General features: G+C 44.7%; 1 protein-coding gene across 4 annotated transcripts in view; it reads right to left on the bottom strand.

Moving 5' to 3' along the window:
• HDAC7 (histone deacetylase 7) overlaps positions 1–21,775 on the bottom strand; it is a 1,864,336-nt gene that overhangs the window by 986,684 nt on the left and 855,877 nt on the right. For 3 of the 4 annotated variants that reach the window (XM_069653189.1, XM_069653190.1, XM_069653188.1), the window contains exon 3: positions 1,687–1,804. In XM_069653189.1, the coding sequence (XP_069509290.1) occupies positions 1,687–1,783 (97 nt within the window). In that variant the 5' untranslated portion in view covers positions 1,784–1,804. Of the gene's footprint in view, positions 1–1,686; positions 1,805–21,775 lie in introns of those variants that run through there. The other variant, XM_069653194.1, reaches the window with a different exon arrangement.

Below are 21,775 nucleotides of genomic sequence, written 5' to 3'. Positions count from 1 at the left end.
CTTTCACTGGATGCAGGTAGAATGGATTGTCTTCCCTGCTTCCTCAAAGAGAGACGGGTCAAATCACATCATGGCTATCCAGAGGAAGACTTGCACCTGCTCTATCAGCACGGATGTCTTTAGGCATCTCGATCAATGCAAGACTTTACCTAGCTAGATGGCACCATGTTTCCTCAATTCATCAAAAGTTATCAACACAGCATTTAACAACCGACTCGATATGTGATTTCTCATTGCACTCAGATAAATCTGACCCTTTGAGATGGCTCTGTAGATGATCACCTATTGCTCCCACCAACGAGGCAACACAGCACATTGACTTCATGACTCTGTTCCACCTCAACTAGGCATCACCATCATTTAGCTCTGTGTGGAATAATGGGCGCAAACCATGTGGCACCGCCATACAGCTTCATTGGAAAATGGATAAAGGACTGACATTTCCATAGTAGCTTAAAGCACACACACCTCTATGCTCCACCGGGCCATCTTCTTGTTTCTCCCTTGTCATTCTCAATATCCCTCCTTCACATCACAATTCACCTTTTGCATGCTTGAAATCTACAATCATGAGAAAACATCAAATCCCGCTACTTACAGACACACAAACTTCCCACACCAAAATCTCCAGAATTACTGCAATGTGAACAGTGAGACGTGGATCACATATAGTTTGGGCCATCAGGGTGCTCATATCACAAATTCTAGGTGAATTCTCCTCCAACCTAGAAGTTCCAAGAAGCTCCTGGACTATAGCCAACAGCCTCCGAGTGCAGCCGGTTTCTCAGTATACTGTTGCCAAGACCTGCTTCCGTTTCTTTGCAGGCAATGTTTCTCCAATAGAGGAAGGAAGGTTTGGACTGGCAGGCTAGGGGTGTAATTCTACAAAAGTCCTGAATTGGCCTAAGAAGATCATCACACCTAGTTCCAGTAGATCCTAGCAGGGCCGATGAACTGTTGGCAGATCACTGGTAACAACCAGTCACACTCACAGAACTGGAAGACAGAGGGTCACCATAATTAGTGTTTGTAGACCATTGAAGGGGCAGATTCAACTTGTATGTATTTTGGCCTTTCCAGAAGAGGATAATTAGAATGTGTTGCGTTGCACACAATGCAATCATTGTCCTGTGCTAACAAGTGGGGGATGGTTTCTATCAATCTTATTGTTGACCCGTGGTTCTTTGTCCCTGGTTTTGAAGAGTTTGGCTAAGCATGGATAAGTACAGATATACATTACTGTTTACATAGTCTGGCTTGTTTTTTTTGGTTGCGGAATGTCAACATTTTATGGTTTCAAATTAAAACCATCTATGACAATGGATGGATCCTGGGTTAGCAAACTTCGCTGACAAGCTGCATGCTTGATGTGCTACTGCTGTGCCCAAAAGAAGCATCCCTACCGAAACATTTGCGTCTAGCAACGTCATACTCTTACACGAAAAACAAACCACACACGAACAATTAAAATAGGTGTCCTAACACTGCCAAACATGGACGCTGTGTGCTATACAAAATCATAAACACTATGTTTTAAAAAAAAAGGAAATACTACACTTAAGCTTGATGTAACAAGCAAATAAACACTTCTCCCAACCTTTCACTTGAGGCATTCGATCTCGCTGGCATGCTGCAAATCCAATACAACTACACATAAGAGCCAGAAGACATAAAAAAAAGACTCACTCACAACATGTGGCACATCACACTGAGCCCAGGGCGTCTTGCCGGCCAACTGGCAGAGGTGTGGCAGGAGCTGTGGTCTTTTCTTCTCTGTGGCCATAAAGGGAGTCACTTGTGCTACCTGTAGACAAAACACACAGGAAACTGAATAACGCTGGCCTTCTAGCAGCAATAATGCTATGGACAACTGACGACAAGACAGGGGTTTGGGTTTACATCCCCAGGGAACCGAGACATGACAGTTTCCAACAGCAGGGAGTTTATGCTATACACTCAACATACACGATGTGAGCACCGCCCCTACAACACTTCTCCCTACTGTATGTGTATGAACTTCCCTACGTACTTTGTAATTCTTTTAAGACTGATGTCGCTTGGGCTCATTTTAAGACGTCTTTTTATCTGTTTATCTTTCATAGTGTCTAGACAAGGTACAGAATGGCGGTATTAACATGGGCCGCTGCTTGCAGATATGCTCTCTACGGTTTCTGAGCAGGGATTTAGGGCCTCATCACGAGTTGGGCGATATACAGCCCGGGATAATAGCATTACTGCCACCTGGTCCGGCGCCGGATCAAGGGTTGGGCGGTAATGGGTATTCTCCAATAGTGCATTCTCGGCGCAATTAGCACGCGCTAATAGCGCTGCTCTAATTACACCCAAAATGGTCATTAAGTTGATGCATTTACCAACGTTTTAGAGCTGGAGTAAATGTTGCCAGGCTCGTGATTGGGCAGACCCTTAAATGCAGCGGTAATAGTGTTACCGCAGCATTTAAGGGCTACCGCCCAGACCGTGGTGAGGCCCTTAATCTGGTAGATAGTGATTCCTGATTGAGCAATTCAAACTCCTGTATCATCCAGCAATATTGCAGAGCCTACCATATCACGGACTTCAGAGAGGAGGTCCAGCAACAGAGAGATGAGCCTCATGTCGAGAGCAGAGGACGTTCGCTCAGATACCTTCATCTTCAGCCTCAATCCCACTAAGTGGTTTGGAGCCAGAAAAGCAATGATAGATCCGACATAATATTGACGTTATTTGTTAATTCACTTTACAGAACTTACCAGGGCAAGGTGCAATATAGGGTTGACACTTGTTGGTAAGTTACTCAGGCTTACTTGGAGAGAGGGATGTGTTAACCAGTTTAGCGATATCTGGTATGAGTGCTATGATGGGGTCTTTGCCACTAAGGGCAGGTTGATGCTAATTTGATACGGTCTATAGCTTTTTGGACTTGCGTCAGTCTTGGTGGCCATCAGGAGAACAGAGTAGTGCAATAAAAGACAATCCAATTGAGAATGAGGCTGTGGTCTTTCAGCTGCAAACACATCTGGATGAATAGCCTGTGTTGCATCTGATCTAATCTGTGATCGGACTGTGTAAACATTAGTAGAGGTCCCGGAAGGCATTCCTCTCCCAGCAGACTTGGACATGCTCTGATAGATGCAACTACTAGAACAGTGGGCTGACTTGGCTACCACTGGTCACACCACCGCGCTTCACCAGCTATATTCTGCATGAATCTCTACATGTGTGCCGTGAAGAGTGTTTCAGTACCTTCTACAGGATACATACATACATAGAATAAAATTGGCAGGTACACATAACATTATATGTGGTTTGTCAAGGGACTCACTTCTCTCCTGTATCTTGTTCAATATTGATCAGACTATCATGGCTATCATGAACACAGGCTCAGGACTGAGATGCTGTTTCTCTGCTAGTGGTACTCCAATGTAACTGGCAATGGATGGAAAGGTTGCCACCTCAATCAGTCTACACCCTTGATGCATGCATGCAAGTTACATCTTAATGATTCCAAAACAAAAGTCATATTTCCCCCAATCCTGAACACCCTTGCAGCTCTCCTCTACCCACCACCCTCCATTCTGGGGAGCCTCCCGCCACCAGTAGTGACAGCCCTATGCCACCTTTTCTCTGGAATGCCATCTAGCCAAGACAACGGTCAATTATAAACAAAGTTGGGATCTAAATGTATTCTAAATCTGAAGCTGGTGTTATAACCAAAATGTGTTCTTTCATACTCGAAGACTCAAGAACATCTTCACCCTGGCTTCCACCTTAGGCACACCACTTTGATATGCAGGTAACGCTGAGCTTCACTATTGCCATGTCCTTGTACCCAGCACCGTTAAAAGCCTCGCCAAATCAATTGCATGTGGCCTGAAATGCTACCGTAAACTTTTAGAAGGAGTAATGATATGATATGACATGATATGACATGATTGGTTATTCATAACACGCTTAATACCCAGAGGTTTACTGTTGACAATAATCTGTTGGGATATGATGCTAGCCATTAAGGAACGCAAAGGATAGGATGGAGTTTCACTGAACTACCATGCAGTTGATATTAAACATAACAAAATCAAAAGACGCATTAAAAAAAATAAAACTAAAGCAAACTACTTATTGTGTGAACAATATAGTGTAGGATTCACTTGTATTTTAGTGTTATGCAAGGAAATGATAGACTGGGTATGAGTTGTAAATCACATGAGAGATTTAGTATATTTATGAACGGACCAATTTATTATTTGACGGTTCTAAATAAAGAATTTAAATAGAACATGTCTGTATCATTGAACATAGTATTCCATGTAACTTTTCTGCACTGGGAATCTAAGTTGTGCACCCAGGTTAAGCTTAAATAAGTATGAATACATTTTTTTTGGTAGCTGATAAATCAACCTTTCAAACATAGAACAAAAATTAGATTTATTTTTCAATTTAAAACATTTACTAATCAACCATTACTACAAATCAATACATTCACACATTTTTATACATAATAACATTATTTTTTTAAAAAAATGTCATTGGGCCTAAGCATGCCAAACTTAAGAAACTAGCAATAAACAATAAAACAATAAAAAAGAAAAAAAGGAACACCATTCTTATCAAAGACAACAGCAACAATTCAAGACGAATACATTCTGAACAGTGGATTTTCCTTGCTCTATTTTTTGTTTTAAGATCATAGGAAGGTCAATACTTTCAGAGTCTGGTGCATAAGTAAAGTGCACACTTAATAGGAGTGGCCTCCATCGGAGGCAGAGCAATCTGTTCCTATATTTCAGCCTGTTAATATGATCCCTTGGTTTCACAGGCTAGCTGTCTTGGCAGATGGAGTTGACAAAAAATGATTCAAAACACACACAAACACACACACATACATGCACACACTTAAGGCTTGATTGTACAGTAAAGTCCTGCACAAAAACAAACTTTTTAAAATGACAAATAGCAACTCCGTTATTGGCCGTAGTGTTTGAACCCTTTGAACGATTTAGAAAACGAAGGTAGATTTGAATTATGCCTATCACATGCTTATAAAAAGGATCATTTAAAACGTATGGATTTCAATTTATAAATCCCAAAGATTAGTATGCTTGCAGTCACAAAAACACAAAGGATGCTTTGCAACTCTGAATGTTTAATTCTCATTCATTGGCACAGATCCATACTGGGAATTTTAAGGGAAAGACCGATTTCAGTGCAATTCTGAAGGGCTACCCTAATCGCAGAATTCAATGGGCCAATCTATGGAAAGAGGATCTAAGTGGGAGTAAGTGAAGGTAACATAACACAAGCTCTGTTTGATCCACAAATTGCACCATCAAATGATGCAGCATGGATGGGGATTGTTGGTTATTGAAGGCATTTGTCTCGGAAGCAAGATAGTGCAAAGCAACACAGGTTTTAATCCCTATCCCGCACTTAGAGACTGGTCTCTGGTATCACGCGTTCTAAAAGATTCATTCAATATTGTTCCACAGATAGGGTCAACATTTTGAAGTTCAATTAGTCCTAGAATGAAAGTCATATGCTAAAACAGTATTTTATGTGTGATGTCAACCTGATGGTGTCAGAGAAAATGGAGTGAATTGTTTTGTGTCGAACTTTATTCTAAGAATGGCTTTGTCCTTTTTTAATCAAGCAACAGATTTCAATTTGTATGTTTGTATTGGGGAGGACTTTATTCTTTTGTCTAGAATAGTCTTTCTTGTATGCCTTTAAATGTATATAGACTTTTCTGCAGATTGCAACAAACATAAGTGAGACAACGGCAGGCAGGTTGTGTTTTCTTTTCTGTATCCAACTACCCGTTTTTATGTGGCTTACTGTGGGTGAGTTCCACAGCATAGACAGTTCAGGGACCGCCTTACATTTTTTGATACATTTTTGTAAATAAAACAGAATGTTCAGATGAAAAGCAGCCTACTGTTTGTCCTAGATTGTGGAGTTGGGCTGTTGTGTTGTGGGTATCAGCTCAGGACTACTTCTCTGTAAAAGAATGTTATTAAAAAGTACATCATTTCAAAGGATAGAAGATGCAACAATAAAATTGACTTCATGCACCAGCTGCAACCCTGTGCTGGGCTCCAAGAAACAAGCCCGTATTATTTATTAGTAAGCCACGCACACAAGATTCTATGTGGGCAGTATCCGGAATGGTTTGCTTTACTAAATGAAGGGTCTTGGTGTATCCCCATGTTGAATATTTCTAAATGTTTGACAGAGTTCCCTGTGGATTGGCAAAGAAGGCAGTGTGTGCCAGTCATGACAGAGTGATGATAGAGCCTAACAAATGCTTAATTCCTTTTCAAAATCCATGCCTTTTGTATTTGCCAATGCTTGCTTTTAATTGGAATTCAGTACAAGGAAAAGATGCAAGGACACACGTGTTACATCACCAAAAAAGTAAACCAATACAGCCAAAAATTGGCTACCAGCACACATTTCCCCACTGGCAGTAATTTAAAATTCCCCATTTGTACATGTGTCATTATTATTTAGGCCAATCAAATTCATTGAATAGCCCTCTAGCATGAACGAGACACACAGAATATATGTGCCTTGCGTGCACACAAATCCATGCAGTAGATGCATGAGCCACTGGAGGTGTGAGGAATCCTGTTGGTGGAGGTGTGAGGGGACAGAGGTAAAGAGAGAGGGATGAGACGAGGAGGAGGTGGAGGAGGCGGAGGAGGAAGAATGTCTATGCCACAGAATGAAGGCTGCCGAAGAGTTTGGAAAATAAATCTATGGTCACTGCTGCAACACAAAAGAGGAATTCTACATGAGCAGAATCTTATATCCTTTTGAAAGATACTCACCGAGTTTTCCTGTGTAAAAGAAACAGGTGCGGTTACAAGGGCACAAACACACAGCAGTGTTCTCTAGTGCACACGGGGGAAAGTATACGTTGTGTTAAACACCAGACAGAACAGAGCAGCCTCAGGGAACCAGAAAAAATGCTACATTCATATGGAATAAAGGTATGAAGAGCAGTGCATTAAACGACTATTTCATATTCCCCGAGGCTGGCAAGTGAACCCTTGCCATATGGTACCACGAACCAGTTCTGAACTTTATTTCAAAACTCCCATGCATGTTTCGAGAAGGTACATACTTATTATGAGGACAACAGTAGAATGCACATGGGTGTTGGCTGAACAGCACACTCGGGAGGATAGCTCAGGGGCAAGCCACTCGCAAGACTGTGTGGAGCAACTCACTCGGGAGGATAGCTCAGGGGCAAGCCACTCGCAAGACTGTGTGGAGCAACACAGGTTCGATCCCCGGGTCGGGTCCGAGTATTAACGGCATTATAAATAACCAATTACAATTAACTGGCTGGCTGGCAGTAAGATAGCAGCTTTGATTGTCATTTTGCAAGCATTTCCTCTCAACTAAATCAGGTGGTTTTGTGTTCTGGAAACATGAGGTGTACATGCATATTGAAAACTGTACAAATTAGGAAACCGTGACATCTATGCCCATGTCACCTCTCCATTAAGCCCTAAACCTTAAACCGGACATGTTCAGCCATACAGCGGCCACACACATTGTAAACAGGAGCTAAAGCAGCGTGGATGATGACCATTCAATGAGGAGTTACCAGTGATGTTTTTCAGCTGATGTCCTTGTCTGAACTCTTGGCATTGTTTTGATAAACACACACTGCATTATCAGTTAAAGAGGGAGGATGGATTCTATAAGCGAAGTAAACCTTTGCTAGGGGGCAAAATTAAAAGTCATGTTGCGAAATGTGCCGAATAAATGTCCTATGGTGAATAATACAGATGTGCTGCAAGAGGACATGAAGTTCCTTTCCACAGCTGCAAACGCATGATCAGGACTGCATCATTAAAAAGTAGCAAACAAGGTGTCCCATTAACAAAACAGTACAAGTGTTTGACATTTAGCAATTGCACCCCGATACCAGTGCGTAGTTTGATGCAACTGCACAATACAGCTAGCACAGAGACTCTGGAGGGAGTGATGTTTCAGGTGGAAAGGGGGGTGTTGAGTGGAAATGGTCACGGTCATTAGCATAGCCATCAGAGGTCAATGGTTGAGAAGTATGGTGAACACCTCCCGCAGGCTGTGTGTGAGGAAGGATAGCTCAAGGGCAATGCGTTTTTCTTGGAAGCAAGACAACGCAGCACAAAACAGGTTCGAATCCGGATCCTGTGCTTAGAAACCACTCGCTGGTATTCAGTGTTTATAATAGAACAATTATAATTATGTCCCATCTCACTCCTATCTGTACGCCTATGCCATCCGTTTTGCACCTAAGCACCACATAATAGCCAACACTAAAAACTATACAGACCCCTAATTCTCCAATGCACACTCTCCATTTTGATGATGCTATCCTTCCTTCTATTGCACAGTTCCGATACTCCCATTGAGATACATGGTCCTTTTCTGTTATGGCCCCAACTTCATGAAACTCACTTTGTACCTGATTTAGCTAGTAGTCCAATTACCTTTTCTTTCATCATGAACTGAAGACTGACCTTTTTCTCTGCTAATCGCTTCAGTATATGGCTTGTCATGTAGCACCAAAAGGCCAATGGTGTAGAATCATTCGCTGACATGGCAGGGCACCACAGTGCTGGGGGTAGGTTGGGAACATGTACAGAAATCCAGATTTCTTTATCATGTCAGAGTGCTGGAAATCTGGCATAGACCCTGGACACAGCTTCCTGAAAGTGATTTACCTGCAGTGAGCATACTTGCATAAAATGTAGTTGCAGCTTCAGGAAAATGATGTACAATGGAAATGCTGGCATTTATCATGGTGGCAGCTATATAAAAATGAATTGCAATGGAAATGCTGGCATATACATAACTAGGGCTCGGTTAATCGCACTCATTTGTGGAAGATGGTAATGCAACTGCACTAAACTTGCTCACCTGACACCTTTAACCATGAATTGTTTACAATGCCAGGCAGCCCTTAGCAGCCACTTGCCCTACTGGCAGCAAAAGCTTCTTCCAACCTTGGTATGTGCATATTCATTTTACTGGCCATGTACAGTGGGCTCTGGTACATTTGAGTGTGTGGGGACAGGCAACACCCCCTTGTTCCTATGCTCGGTGAAAGACATAAGGTTTGATTAAAAAATAAAAACACATTTTTCACCTAGTACAGCTAGCGCAATGCCCCTAGAGCAGCATTACCATCATGCAGATTGTGCATTTTGATGGCACACCCATTGTGGCGTAGTCTGTGCATCTTGCAGGAGCTTGGGGATTGGGGACCCTCAGTATGGCTTGCAGGGGGGCACTGGTGTGTTCAGACAGGTGGCTACCTTTAGTTGTCTCGCAATGGTGCCTGTCCTAAGCCTGGGGACAGAGGTCAGCATCTCTGTGGAAAAACAGAATCCCAGAGAGGGCTCAGGGAGCGAGTTCTTCCCTGGTGATTAGATCATCTCAAAAGCTAGTCCTTCGGCTTCCAGAGTCTCCCAATGCTAGGGGTCTTCTAGCTTGTATGGTCACAGGAATATGAAACTTTCTATCTCCTTCTCCCATTGGTTAGGCGGCCATGCTGCTACCTCTGGAGTTTCTGGTTCTTCGGAACTGATAGGGGAGTTATCCTGGATCAGTTAGGGCTCTCACCTGCTCCGAGTATTCCCTGAAGGGGAATCACTGAAGCTCCGTTTGCAGCAGCCCTATCTCCTTGGTCTCCTATTGTCGTTGTTTTGGGGAAACCTACAGATGTGGCTATGATTTCCATTGGAATAAGAGCAGATTCCCATTTCCGACCGAGGAACTAGCCAAGGTCTAACCTAGGAAATCGGTTTTCTTCTCACCTGTGGTGCATAAAGGGCTGGATATCACACAGTAGGCACTCTCCCCCCTCCCCCAGAGCAGGGATATTGCATCATCAGATTTCCTAGAACCCAAAGGAGATTTTCAATGGGACATTGGCACATTGCTTGCTGGTGCGCATTCACCGCTTTGATGACCTCTTCTGTCAAACTAGAAATTGTCATGACCCACGGTTCGGTTTGCCGAGAGTTATCTGGTTGGATAATGGTCTGCATTTTATCACTGCTGTAATTCTACAGATATGTACGGCATTGCAAATTGACAAACGATTCCATTCGGCCAGACATGCTCAGAGCGCCGGATTAGTGGAAAGACACAATGGTATCATAAAAAACAAGCTCGCTAAGACGTGTGCCGGCACCAAACTAAAATGGCCGGACGCCTTACCGATCGTGTTACTTTCAATGCGGACAACCCCTCAAACTAAGACTGGGCTCTCTCCCTTTGAGGTGGTAATGGGGAGACCTGCTAATATTTGGGGTTTGCCTAAAAGCTGCGCATTGCGCGATGTAGAAAATGTACTTCTCTCCGACTACTGTAACCAGTTAACTAAAAACCTGTATTTCATTTATCAACAGGTTTTTTTTCAGCTTTACCTGTACGGTTCACGGGCCCAGGACACGATGTACAGCCTGGAAGTTGGGTCCTAGTGAAGGCCTACGAAAGGTCTTCCTATCTCGCTCCTCGTTGGAAGGGACCCTACCAGGTGCTGTTGGTCACTCGGACAGCAGTGCGGATGGCTGGAAAGAAACACTGGATCCACGCGACGCATGTCAAGAAACTTCCTCACCCGACGCCACACGTTACAGAAGAAGCAGAACCCCTCGCTGATGCTACAGTCCCTGATCTTGGAGTAGCAAACAGCGCTGTGAGTGCGTCGGAGAATTTCTCTGAGGCCATGGAGCTTGGGGAACAGTCCATTTCGTCTCCGCACTCGTTTGAAAAATACTGTTTCAAGTTCTGCGACTTCCGTCACCTCCGATATGTCGCTTCTCTCAGGAAGTGACGACACCTTATTTTCGGACCAAACAATCTTGGGTACCACCAGGAACAACCTTCGACAAAGAAAATAGAACTACGGCACAGGTTTTTCCGTGCATTTGAGAAAGAGAAGTGATCGAAAGTTTTCCTTTGTATAAGAAAGTTTCTGTTGAACAAAAGGGAAAAAAAGGGATTCTGCTGGCTAGGGTTGGGAAGGACTAAGAAATCGCGCGACCGTAGGGTCGCCAGCAATGAACATTGGGGTCGTTTATTGAGGAACTACAATGCCTGCCACCTCCACTGCTGCTCCCCGCACTGGACTTGTGAATAAGGGGGTGACCAACTTGGACAATGAACAATGTGCCTGGGCCCCGAAAACGTACTGCTGTGTTTTGATAACGATAATTGTTATTTTTGCAATTACTGCTGTAGGACTTTGGTACTTTGAAGAAATCTATCCTCTAAAACCTTTACTACCGACCATGATTGTACCGACTGCTTTGACTCCCTCTGTACACCTTCACACTCTGTCCCCTAGAGACTCCCAACATAGACAAAAGTATCATAATAACACTCTAATGATAGTAATGAATGCAACGCATGCCATTTTTAATAAGAGTAATTGTTGGATTTGCACTCATTTACCGCAACATGGGAACAAGGGACTGGGATGGTATATTCACCCTTTACCTTTAACGACTGCTTGCTATGCCTCTCTTAGAGCACTATTCTTTGGAATGATAGCATCTCAGGGAACTTTGATGGAACTCATTTGAATGATTTCGAGAAACGTGAATTAACTCCCCTGGGATGCTCGCTTTTTGCAAATAGAAGTAAACCTAATGTCGCTTCTATTAGGCCGTCTGATAAACTGTCTCTTCCTTTTCAAACTTTAATTTCCTTTAAAATGGCTCCAATAGGCAATAAGGACACTGTGCCTCCTTTTTACTCTATAAATCATAGCCCTGACTTGGTCCCCTTTTGTGTACAAAGAAATGGCACTCGGCCAATGGGAGATTTTGAAGGTTGTATGAACATTGTAAATTTGACTGGAGAAAACAGGCCTCTGTATGTAGGGGGCTTGTTTATTTTGTTTGTGGTGGTTTAGCATTTCCCTGGTTGCCCAAGGATTGGCAGGGAACCTGTTATTTAGGAATCCTGTTACCCGGGGTATTTGTAGCTAGTACATTGGAGGTTTCTAAGGCTCGCCCACGGCGGGACAAGAATGGAGATACCCCTGGGCAAGTATTGGGAGATATAGCAAAATCAGTTGGCCCTTTTGGGGACAAATAACAAACTCTGAGAACATTAGGGGATTAGCAAGGGTACTGGAGAGAACGATCAACCGGACCACGGACATACTCTACAATATGACACTAGAACAAAAAGCAATAAGATTGGTAGCACTCCAAAATCGGATGGCGTTAGATGTCATTCTGGCAGAACGAGGTGGAGTATGCAAATTAGTGGGGTCCGCTTGCTGTGTTTTCGTACCAGATTCCTCGCCGACAATTTTTAAGGCAATACAAAATCTGCACATTCTTAGTTCAGAAGTGCATATTCCCGAGGGAAATTGGGATCTTAGCGCTTGGTTCTGGGACTTCTTGCGGTCTTGGGGTTGGAAAGTGTTTTCAGTCTTGCTGATTATTTTGGAATTCTGCTATTTCTTTGTTGTTGTATCCAATGTCTACCAAGTATATGTTTAATGCTAGGGGGATGTTGCGCTCAGGCGATAGGTACAATAGGACATAAAGTGTATGCCCTGGATAAAACCTCTAAGGAGTATGTACTGAAAGAGATCTTAGTAAAAGATCTAATGGCGATAGATATTTCTGACAGCTATTCAGGGTGTAAGGACGATGACACATGGAGTTATTTGCAGGGAGATCAGAAGTAGTTTAGCACTTGGCATAGGCCAAAAGGAGGGTTTGTCAAACTAGAAATTATATCGTGCCTCCTATTGCTATGAATATATGTATATTGGCCTACGCCAAGCTGCTAAAAAGCTGCTTATAAACTACATGTGAATAAACTCGCATTGCAAGGTCCGACCTTAGAAACCATGTAAACTGTCATTTTGGGTCAAGCCGCCATTTTAGGTTTTCTTGCTCTATAAAGTCACCATGTGAACTAAAATGGTAGCCTATGTTATTCAGAACAGAACTCGATTGTCATGACCTCTGTACAGCTAATGTATAACTTGCCTGCAGGCCACTTGTTAGGGTCATGAGCTGAGACCTTGTCCTTCTGCTGACCTGTGTGCAATGGATTACCTGTATCACCGAAACTGATCTATAATTGAATGAGAACACCTGCTTAACTACATTGTATAAACTAAGTCCCGCATTGTAATGTTAGGCCTAGAGCATACATTATTACCATTTCTTCTTGTTAATGTATAAACCTAAGATGAACTAGATTTGACCAAGCAAGGGACCCTAGAGCAGTAACTTATTTATGGAATGGTTAACCTGCAGAAATGCTGGACAACAGGCTGGAGAAATGTATAAAAGCCTGACTGTTTCAATGAATATTTGCACTCACTGAGCACACCGAACCACGCCGAAGTTCGCTGTGTTGTACTGAGGGTCGATAGCTATCTGAATTTTGTTCTGTTCTTTTGTAACTGGATTCAGTATAAAATAAAGTACTTTGTATGTTCCTTTGTAACCTGTGTTGGGTGTGTTTCCTTTTTGGTTACCCTGCCTCATATTATTTCCTTGTTTCCACACTTCCAGTGTGGGCTTGTGGAGCTGGTATACCACCTTTTGTAGCAATGGGAGCAATGAGTCGAAGAACTTCTCCAGTATGAGCATTTCCTTAGCTTCCTCGAAGATCTTCATCCCCCGCCGGTCCCGAACTCAGTAGCATAGCTGTCTCGGTATCTCTTGAGCGAATAGGTGCAGATTTCTCAACCACAGTTAATAAAGTTCTTGGTCATGCCCTATACTTTCTATAATACCCATTTTTTCCTCAGATTGGGTGTTGCCATTGTTGGGCAGTGCCTGGAAATCCTATTTAGTTTCACCCGTAAGGAGTGGCACTCTGCAGTGAGCACAACCATTTCTGTACCACTCTGCTGTGTCAGTAACTCTCAAAATTGATGAAGTCTGTTGGGACTTCTCGATTCCCTAGTTTTTGGAGCACGATTGGTGGTACTCCTGGGCGCCCTTGTCTCTCTTCCATCACATCACTCAGTGCTGCACGCTGCTCAGCGTCATCCATTTCAGAAAGGGTTCTCTCGGACGGCCTGACCTTCAGAAATTGTCTGTCTTGTCATATGAGATACCAAAGCTGAGACATTTATACCCTATTTCCTAGACTTCACAATCAAGGGGTTCAGTAGCTTATGTGCCCCAATGCTCCCTTGCTTCTGAATGACTGTCTATCTTTTCCTAGGGGGTATGTGCACCTCGGCCCCCACCACCCTTGTGTGTGCCCTCTGTATTGGGCCCTAAACAAACCCAAAATGACAAAACTTGTGACACTTTGCTCCACAAATCACACGTATTCCTGACCCAAAGGGGAGGGGGGACAAGGGCCACCGAGTCTTCTTGCGCTGCTGACCCGACTCTGCCATGGGTTTCCCTGCATCTTTCCCGTGCAAGCTATGGGTGCTGTTGAACCACACTGAATCACTGGATTCCATTGATGCTGCTTCCTGACTCAACCCCGGCTCAGCACAAAAAGCACCCCAGAAAAACCGGCTGACACCTAGAAGCCTGCAAAGCAAGAATACAAGTACTGATGGTGGTTCTATGTTCCAGGTCTGCCCTAAAGGTCACTGGTGACTAGTAAGATACCACACACTGCCTTTTGTTAAAGTGACATCTTCAATAACTTTGACATTGTTTCTGAAAATATTGCTTGTGGGCCACTGTCTTTAAACCCAGAGGGCACCTTTATTCAAAAGTCTTCATGATCTGTTTGTTCACTTACAAGGGTGGGGGAGTTGTGTTTTTATTAGTTCTGTGCATTTTCTAGTTTAATGAAAGCATCGGACTGCTCATATCAATATCCTATTTTCTTTATAGAACTTCGGTTGCACTTAATTCTTTTGGTACCATAACAATATTGTTGTTTGGTCTGCTCCTGTACTAACCCCTCCTGAAGAGTATTGCCTTCCCTCGGCCTGCGCTACCCAAAGAGGCAAAGTACGTATACTGGTCGGGCTGTGTTATGATTGAGATGACTACTAGTTTAGTATTAGTGTAGGGCCCAATTGGGCATTTACCCACTATTCATTCTCAGTACTCAGGCAGGTCAATAGATGTTTCGTCACAGTGTCCCAGCACAGATAGATCTTGAGTTTTCCCCTCGGATTAAAACAGTGGACTAAAAATGGCAGAGGTGGGCTATAAATGACCACTTTTCATTACACTGAACCTGAAGTGCGGAAGAAAATGCAAATGTTATTAGCAAACTTTGTGTCAAGTGTTATTATTTTTGTTGCCTGTAGGATTTCTTTGAATAGTGAACAGAATGCTTTTAATCAGTACCAATCTTCAAATACAGAGTCAATCTTATATACTGAGACATCACGAGGCTTATGATGGCATTGTTAGGACATTCGCGGGTATACTTCCCTTGTTTTGGCAGCACCTGACAGATGGGGCTATATCTTGCAGGTAATGCCTCGTAACATTAAATCTGCTTATCGAATGTCTGCTTCAAATCAATGATTTATCATGTTTGGTTCCCAAAGCACTCTTCTCACTTTAATCCCTCCTCTCGAAAAGTGCTCTCTTCTCTCTTTTTTTGGAGGGGTTGTGCAAATCCCAGACACTGAGCCTCAATCAACCTGTTCAGTCCCAGGGCTGCCCACCCTGCTCCCCGCACAGTCCCTGGGCTCCTGCATCCCACTCCATGCACAATCCCATGGCTCCCCTCCTAGATCCCAGCACAGTCCAGGGGCTCCCCCACCTGCGCCTCATTCTCCTCCCACCTCACTTCCTGCACAATTCCCTGGGCTTCCCCCACACATCCCCTGGACTCCCCCATCGCACACAAGTCTCATATCCTTGCCCGCTCTGCAGTTCCTCTTAGACAGATGTACGCAAGCACACCTGAAAGCGTGCTCTCTGGAATGAGACAGACAGCGTACCCTAAACCTCGCCCCCCTCACAATGAGCATGTGCCGCGAGGGCCATGCTGGAATGGGATCCAATCACCATGAGCGGTGCAAGCCTTTGGCTTGGGAAGGCCGAAGCCCTCCCACTTTGAAGCACAAGGCAGCACTCTGCTGTACGGCCCAGCAGGGGCTTCAATAGCCAATGGTGCTACAGCAGGAGCTTGACACGTTTTCCACTTCGGAACGGATGTTTGTGCATTTAATTACGTGCAAACAGTCATTAACTGGGCATCAGCAACACTCCAGAGGCAGAGGACAAAAGCCTGCGCAGGCGCTTTCAATGTATCTCCTATGACGAGCCGATGATGGCTTCACTGCTGGGCTGAGCTTTGATATGTCCCACGCCTCCAATGATTAGCATCACTTTGTGAAACTAAATAGCCACTGAATTGGGATGCAAGACATACCTATTGGACCAAAGCAAGGAGTTATGTCTACTCATTCTCCTGGTACAACGTCCATTCATGACCGTTTTTTTTTCCGCAGCATTTTTTGCTGCAGATCTTTTACTGCAAAAACCCATCAAAAAATATGGGGATAGTGGGTAGAGAGATAAGGTTTTAGGGTGTTTCGGGACTAAATTCTAAATAGGTGGGAAGTGGGGTTTGGGTGTAACCCCCCCCCAACAAAAACAAAAAAACATTTGATGAGTTTTTGCGGCGAAATAAAAATGGGTGATGGAATGACATGTAACCCAGTCTCCTGGGCTTTGAGGAAGGGCTTGTGGAGCAGGAGACAGCAGCACAATGAGTTTAATGGCCCCACTCACTACCAGCTTTCATTATAAACTGTCATCCAGTCCACCACAAAATGTTTAGGCTAGCTACGCACCTGCTCATCCTGCTCTGAATTTTTATAACAGCTTTTTTTTTCTATCATTTTCAGGCTATGGGGCTGCACACCCCCACGCCTGTGCCCCATCAGTTTGAAGAACAATGGTATAGACTAACATAGCTTCCTGAATTATAGCAAATTTCGGAATGCTATGTCAATACATGATGAATACATGTAGCTCACTCTCCAGCACCAGTTCCTTGTTTTGGTGGCTGTCTCAAGTCATCATAATGCTTGACATCACAAAACACCAATGAACCCAAGCCTGAACAAGATGGTGGACCAAGCACAACAAGCAGCCGACGCAGGAGCACGTGCCCTCGCAAACCTAGAGCCTGCATCCCGCGCCACGTTTCTACGATGGCCCAACTCGTTTACCCTTCACCAACACCACGACACAGGCCAAAGGTGGGAAGAATGGGTCGAAGAATTTGAGGACTTCATGCGGGCAGTAGGAGAACACGACCGGCCAAACAAGGTGGACACATTCACCAACCTGGCAGGCAAAGAGATCAAAGGGGTCATGAAAACGATCCCTGTGCAAGAAAGAAGTACATACCAACGCCTTCTCGCTGCAGTCAATGACAAGCTGATAATACCCCTCAACAAAGACCATGAACGCTATGCATTCAATCAATGTGCATAGATACCACATGAGTCCATAGGAGAGTTTGTCATCCGTCTCTAGAGGACAATCACGTGCTGCGACTTCGCCAACTTCAATGATGATGATGTTAACGAGGCCCGCCACAGGGCGCAGCCATCTCAGCCATCGGACGGCACTAGCGCACACCCTCTACGACATCCAGTACGGATCATTTGAAGTCAGCCAGGTGAATGACTACACCTTTGAACAAGATGCTGGAGAGACAAGGAAAGCCAAGGAAAGGACAGACCACAAACCTAAGGGCCAAGAGCCACAACCCCTGATGAAGGAGACTGCCATAGAGCGCCAGAGACAATACAAAAGGAGGGATTCACAAGACCGCACAGATCCCCTCCTAGTGACAGTGGACAAAGGACTGGTGATAACTACGACGGGGACCACGGCGAGATGACGCAAAAGGCCTCCCTCTTCCACGAGTTATACCTGAAAGAACCGGAAACCAAAGGAAGAGGCGGTGGCCGAGATGGAGAGAGCAGAGGGCGAAGAGGCAAATGAAACACTGCAACGAGGAAATGGGGGCGAGACCCGCGAGTCGCCTGGCAGGACTTTGTGGGCAACAAGGAAACCCCAGCAGCTGATTGAACAGATGTAGCCCGGGAAGTCTCATGTTAATTGAGGGGGGGGGTTTACCAGAGAAAGAATACAAGCCCATTTAAGGAGGAGGCACCCAAGACAATGGGAGGGAACGAGAGGCGGGAGGAAGGGGAGGAGACAGCGCGGAAAGAGGAAAGGGAGAGGAAGTATGAATAAAGGGAAGGTTATGTGAAGATACGGTTCTGGTGTTGTGTGTACAGGCCCTCATGGAGCTAGAGGCGTAACAGAAGTGATAATCACGGAATGTAAAAATCAAATATATTTCAATCCAACACACTGGATTGAAATAAATCCCTTTTTGACAATAACATGAGGGATTGCACAGGGTACCCGTTTCTACTTCTGGTGACCCCCAAACCCCCCTCCAGGTTTTTGACTCTGCCCACCGCCCGTACAGTCAGTACGCTGCCCTCTGCCGCCAGCATACCATGAGACACCGACCTCTCCTCCATTTCATCCTCTTCCTGTGGTCCACATGCACTCATTTGGCCTGCTCTGCCCGCAGCATGTGCAGCATTCTCACACTCTGACATCACTGAAGAGCGCCTTTTCTGAGCCACCATTGCGTTAAACAGAGAACATATTCTCTTTGGACAGGCAAGGAGTGGTATTATTAGGGCATATGAGTCTACTTTTTCTCTCAAGCTTAAAAGTTGTTTTGTATAGTGCACTTCTGTCATAAGAAGAACTGTTCAGCTCTGCATCCTTGTCGTGCAGTCTCTGCACAGCTCAGGTGTGCGACAGACTAGAGTCTGGATGAGGGCTGCCTTAGGTGCGTGTTTCCTATTTGAGGAGATTAGCAGGTGCACTCTGGACTGGTTCTGCAGTTTTGCTGACTGAGCTTAATTGTGCTGAGGGGTCTACGAGGTGAGTAGTTTGCGCAAGGACCATATGGTGGATTACTAGGCGCATCAAGGAATTATTGCGGTGTACTAGAGGCACGCCAGTGAAGTGGCGCAGCTATACAAAGCACAAGACAGTGGAGACCTGGTGGGCTCAGAGGCATCATGCAGACAACATGCGAAGCAAGTCAAGTTTGGTGTCTGCCTATCATCGACAGACTCATCACCCGAAGCTCTGTACCTTGTCCAGATGTTGCTGCTGGCCAATGATCAGTGTGATATGAGGAAAGACGCCGCACAATACATCAAAACAAAAGAATAGATGGTTGGAAGGTTTAGACATCTTAACCTCTGGCATTGCTCTGGGCAACCCTACAGACCATCGTTCTACACCTGCCAAGCCATTACAGAAAGGGGAGAAACCTTCCCCACCTCTCATCCTCTCCCCCTCCCTCGAATCCTCCCTATGATCCTCTCCTCCCTCCCCCTTGCCCTTATCCTCCCTCACCTCACCCTCATATCCCTTCTGTCCCCCCTTCCTCTTTCTTTAGTCTCCCCTCCCCTTCCCCCTAACAGATTCATTGCTCTACTTACTGTTTTTATTGGTTCCATTCATTGTAAATTGCTTCTTCTGTTATAATGTTCTATGTATTCTGTTGTTATAATGTAAAGCCCTTTGGATGAAAGCGCTACATAGACATAAATACAAATACAAATATGCAAATCAGGCTTGGTCCCACCCCAAAAGGGGCAGTCCAGCACAAACTGCTGGTCACATGCCTTCTGCACGAGACCACATGCATCACCAGACATGTTTCGGCCTCATTGGGCATCATCAGTGAGGAGTAGTTTGGTCTCTAGGCTCAGCAGGCAGGGGACCAAGCGTGATTATCATATGATCGTTCCCCTTTTGTAATGGCTTGGCAGGCGAAGAACGGTGGTCTGGAGGGTTGCCCAGAGCGATGTCAGAGGTTAGGATTCATTCTAAACCTTTCAGTCATCACCTCTTTTGTTTTGCTGCTGCACAATACATGTCAGCTCCTCTAAAGCTGTCATGGAGCAGTGTTGATAACATTCCCAACAGTTTGTGAAAGCCTCCGACTGCGTTTTGACCGCACCTTCTGCATACCTGTGTATTTATTCAATTAAAAAGACCTTTATTTGTCCCATTAAGAGGGCACCACTTCACATATAAATAACTATTGCATCATTTGCGTTCTCCGTCTGATTGAAGTGCTTGGCAAACTGGTTAAGTCTAGTAAACACTTATGTTGCCTCGTTCCTAAGTAATACCGTCTATTCTGGATTCGGAGCCAGGCACTGCATTCTCACGGACACAATCCTGGAACCCTGTAAATATGATGAATAGTGCACTGCTGCTATGTATAGTGACCAAGCCATTCATGTGTTCACTTCCATTAACCCCTCCTAGTCCGCACCACCTTGATTCACGGTGGCCTCCTTACTATAGCGGTAGGAGAAACAGCCATTGTCGAATTGGCAAAACTTGCCTATAATTCCATCCTACATTTGGCTTAATTTTTTAGCAACTTTTTACTTTGGGAGAGAAAATGTTTCATCAAATAGGAGGACAACACTTGTTGTGATTCCTAAGTGGCTGGCATGTTTAATAACCTTGATCTTTAGCACGCAGAGAGTAATACTGCCTCTTTCAGGACCCAATATGCCCCAAGATGACCCACTCGCCTTTTCAACACTCAAATACATCACCTTAATAATAACCACAGTGATAAACCCCACTATGGCCTCCAGGACCCTGGTCATGCTCCACTCTCAGGCAGAAAGAGCGCATTTTGTTTTATTTTTTATTTACTTTTCAAGCGCCGTAGCCCACAGGCATCAGGGCGCTAAGCTTAACACAAACATACAGCAATAAACAAAGCAGATACATTAAAGGGACAGCAGAAGAGGCCACTGTGACAAATCAACTTTCGGGGCACAAGTAGTCCAGGGATGAATATCGGTTTCTAAACCATCAATCAACCCCACTTCTCTAGTACACCAGATGGGATCCAAATACAAGTGAATTATGAGACCTCTGTGTCCAATCTTTGGTAACGTGGAAATAGTGGCAGGCTTATCTCTGCAAGGCTGTGGATCGTTGGTTAGTTGCAACACAGCAAAAATACAATTATCACCCAATGATAAAAGAGACTGTCCAGTCAAGGTTGTATACATATATCTACTGTATTATTGATACATCAGACAGTTCTAGCACACTACAATTACAACCCACACTGTAAAGGAACACAGAGGAAAGAGTTTCACAAAGGAAAGGGATGCCCTTTGGACACTGACAGGAGGGTAGTTGGTAAAGCAATTAGTCTTACTGTTCAAGGTTATTGCCTTTCAACACCAAAGGGGCAAATGGTTGTACTGTCTTTAGGGGCTTTCAGAGAAGGACCAGGTGGGCAGAACCACAATGTACCTGGTGCTGAAGAAGTTCTTGATGCTCTACAGTGTCGAGGTGGTTCCAGGGCACTTCGCAGCCCGTGAGCCAGAGTTAGTGGTGGGAGACAGCTGCGGGTACCAGGCAGCAGGCAGTTCGGCAGGTGAGGCTGGACGGGCATCTGCAGGCTGTGCGGCGCAGTGTCTTGGGGCCAAGAATCGTTGTCTCTGGGCTGGTTTGTGGATCTTGAATGCTGGTCAAGGCGTCTCGGATGGCTCTGGCGACTGCAGCGTGACAACAGTCAACGGTGCAGCCGGATGCGGTTTGAGAACTCAACTGTCTCAAAATTGTCCTTAAAATGATGGACGCTGGATGATGCTTGAGTGGCACTCCTCCTAGCCTCTTTTCAGGGCTCGTGTCCTTTGAAGGCAGACGGCCCAGTGCTCAGGAGGGTGTTAGCGGGCAACAGCCTTGTCCTTTGT

The sequence above is a fragment of the Ambystoma mexicanum genome, chromosome 3q (assembly GCF_040938575.1).
Source record: "Ambystoma mexicanum isolate Mex_15411 chromosome 3q, UKY_AmexF1_1, whole genome shotgun sequence".
Taxonomy (NCBI): Eukaryota; Metazoa; Chordata; class Amphibia; order Caudata; family Ambystomatidae; genus Ambystoma; species Ambystoma mexicanum.
Note: the sequence above shows the minus strand (reverse complement) of the source record. Positions and strands in the feature narration are given on the sequence as shown.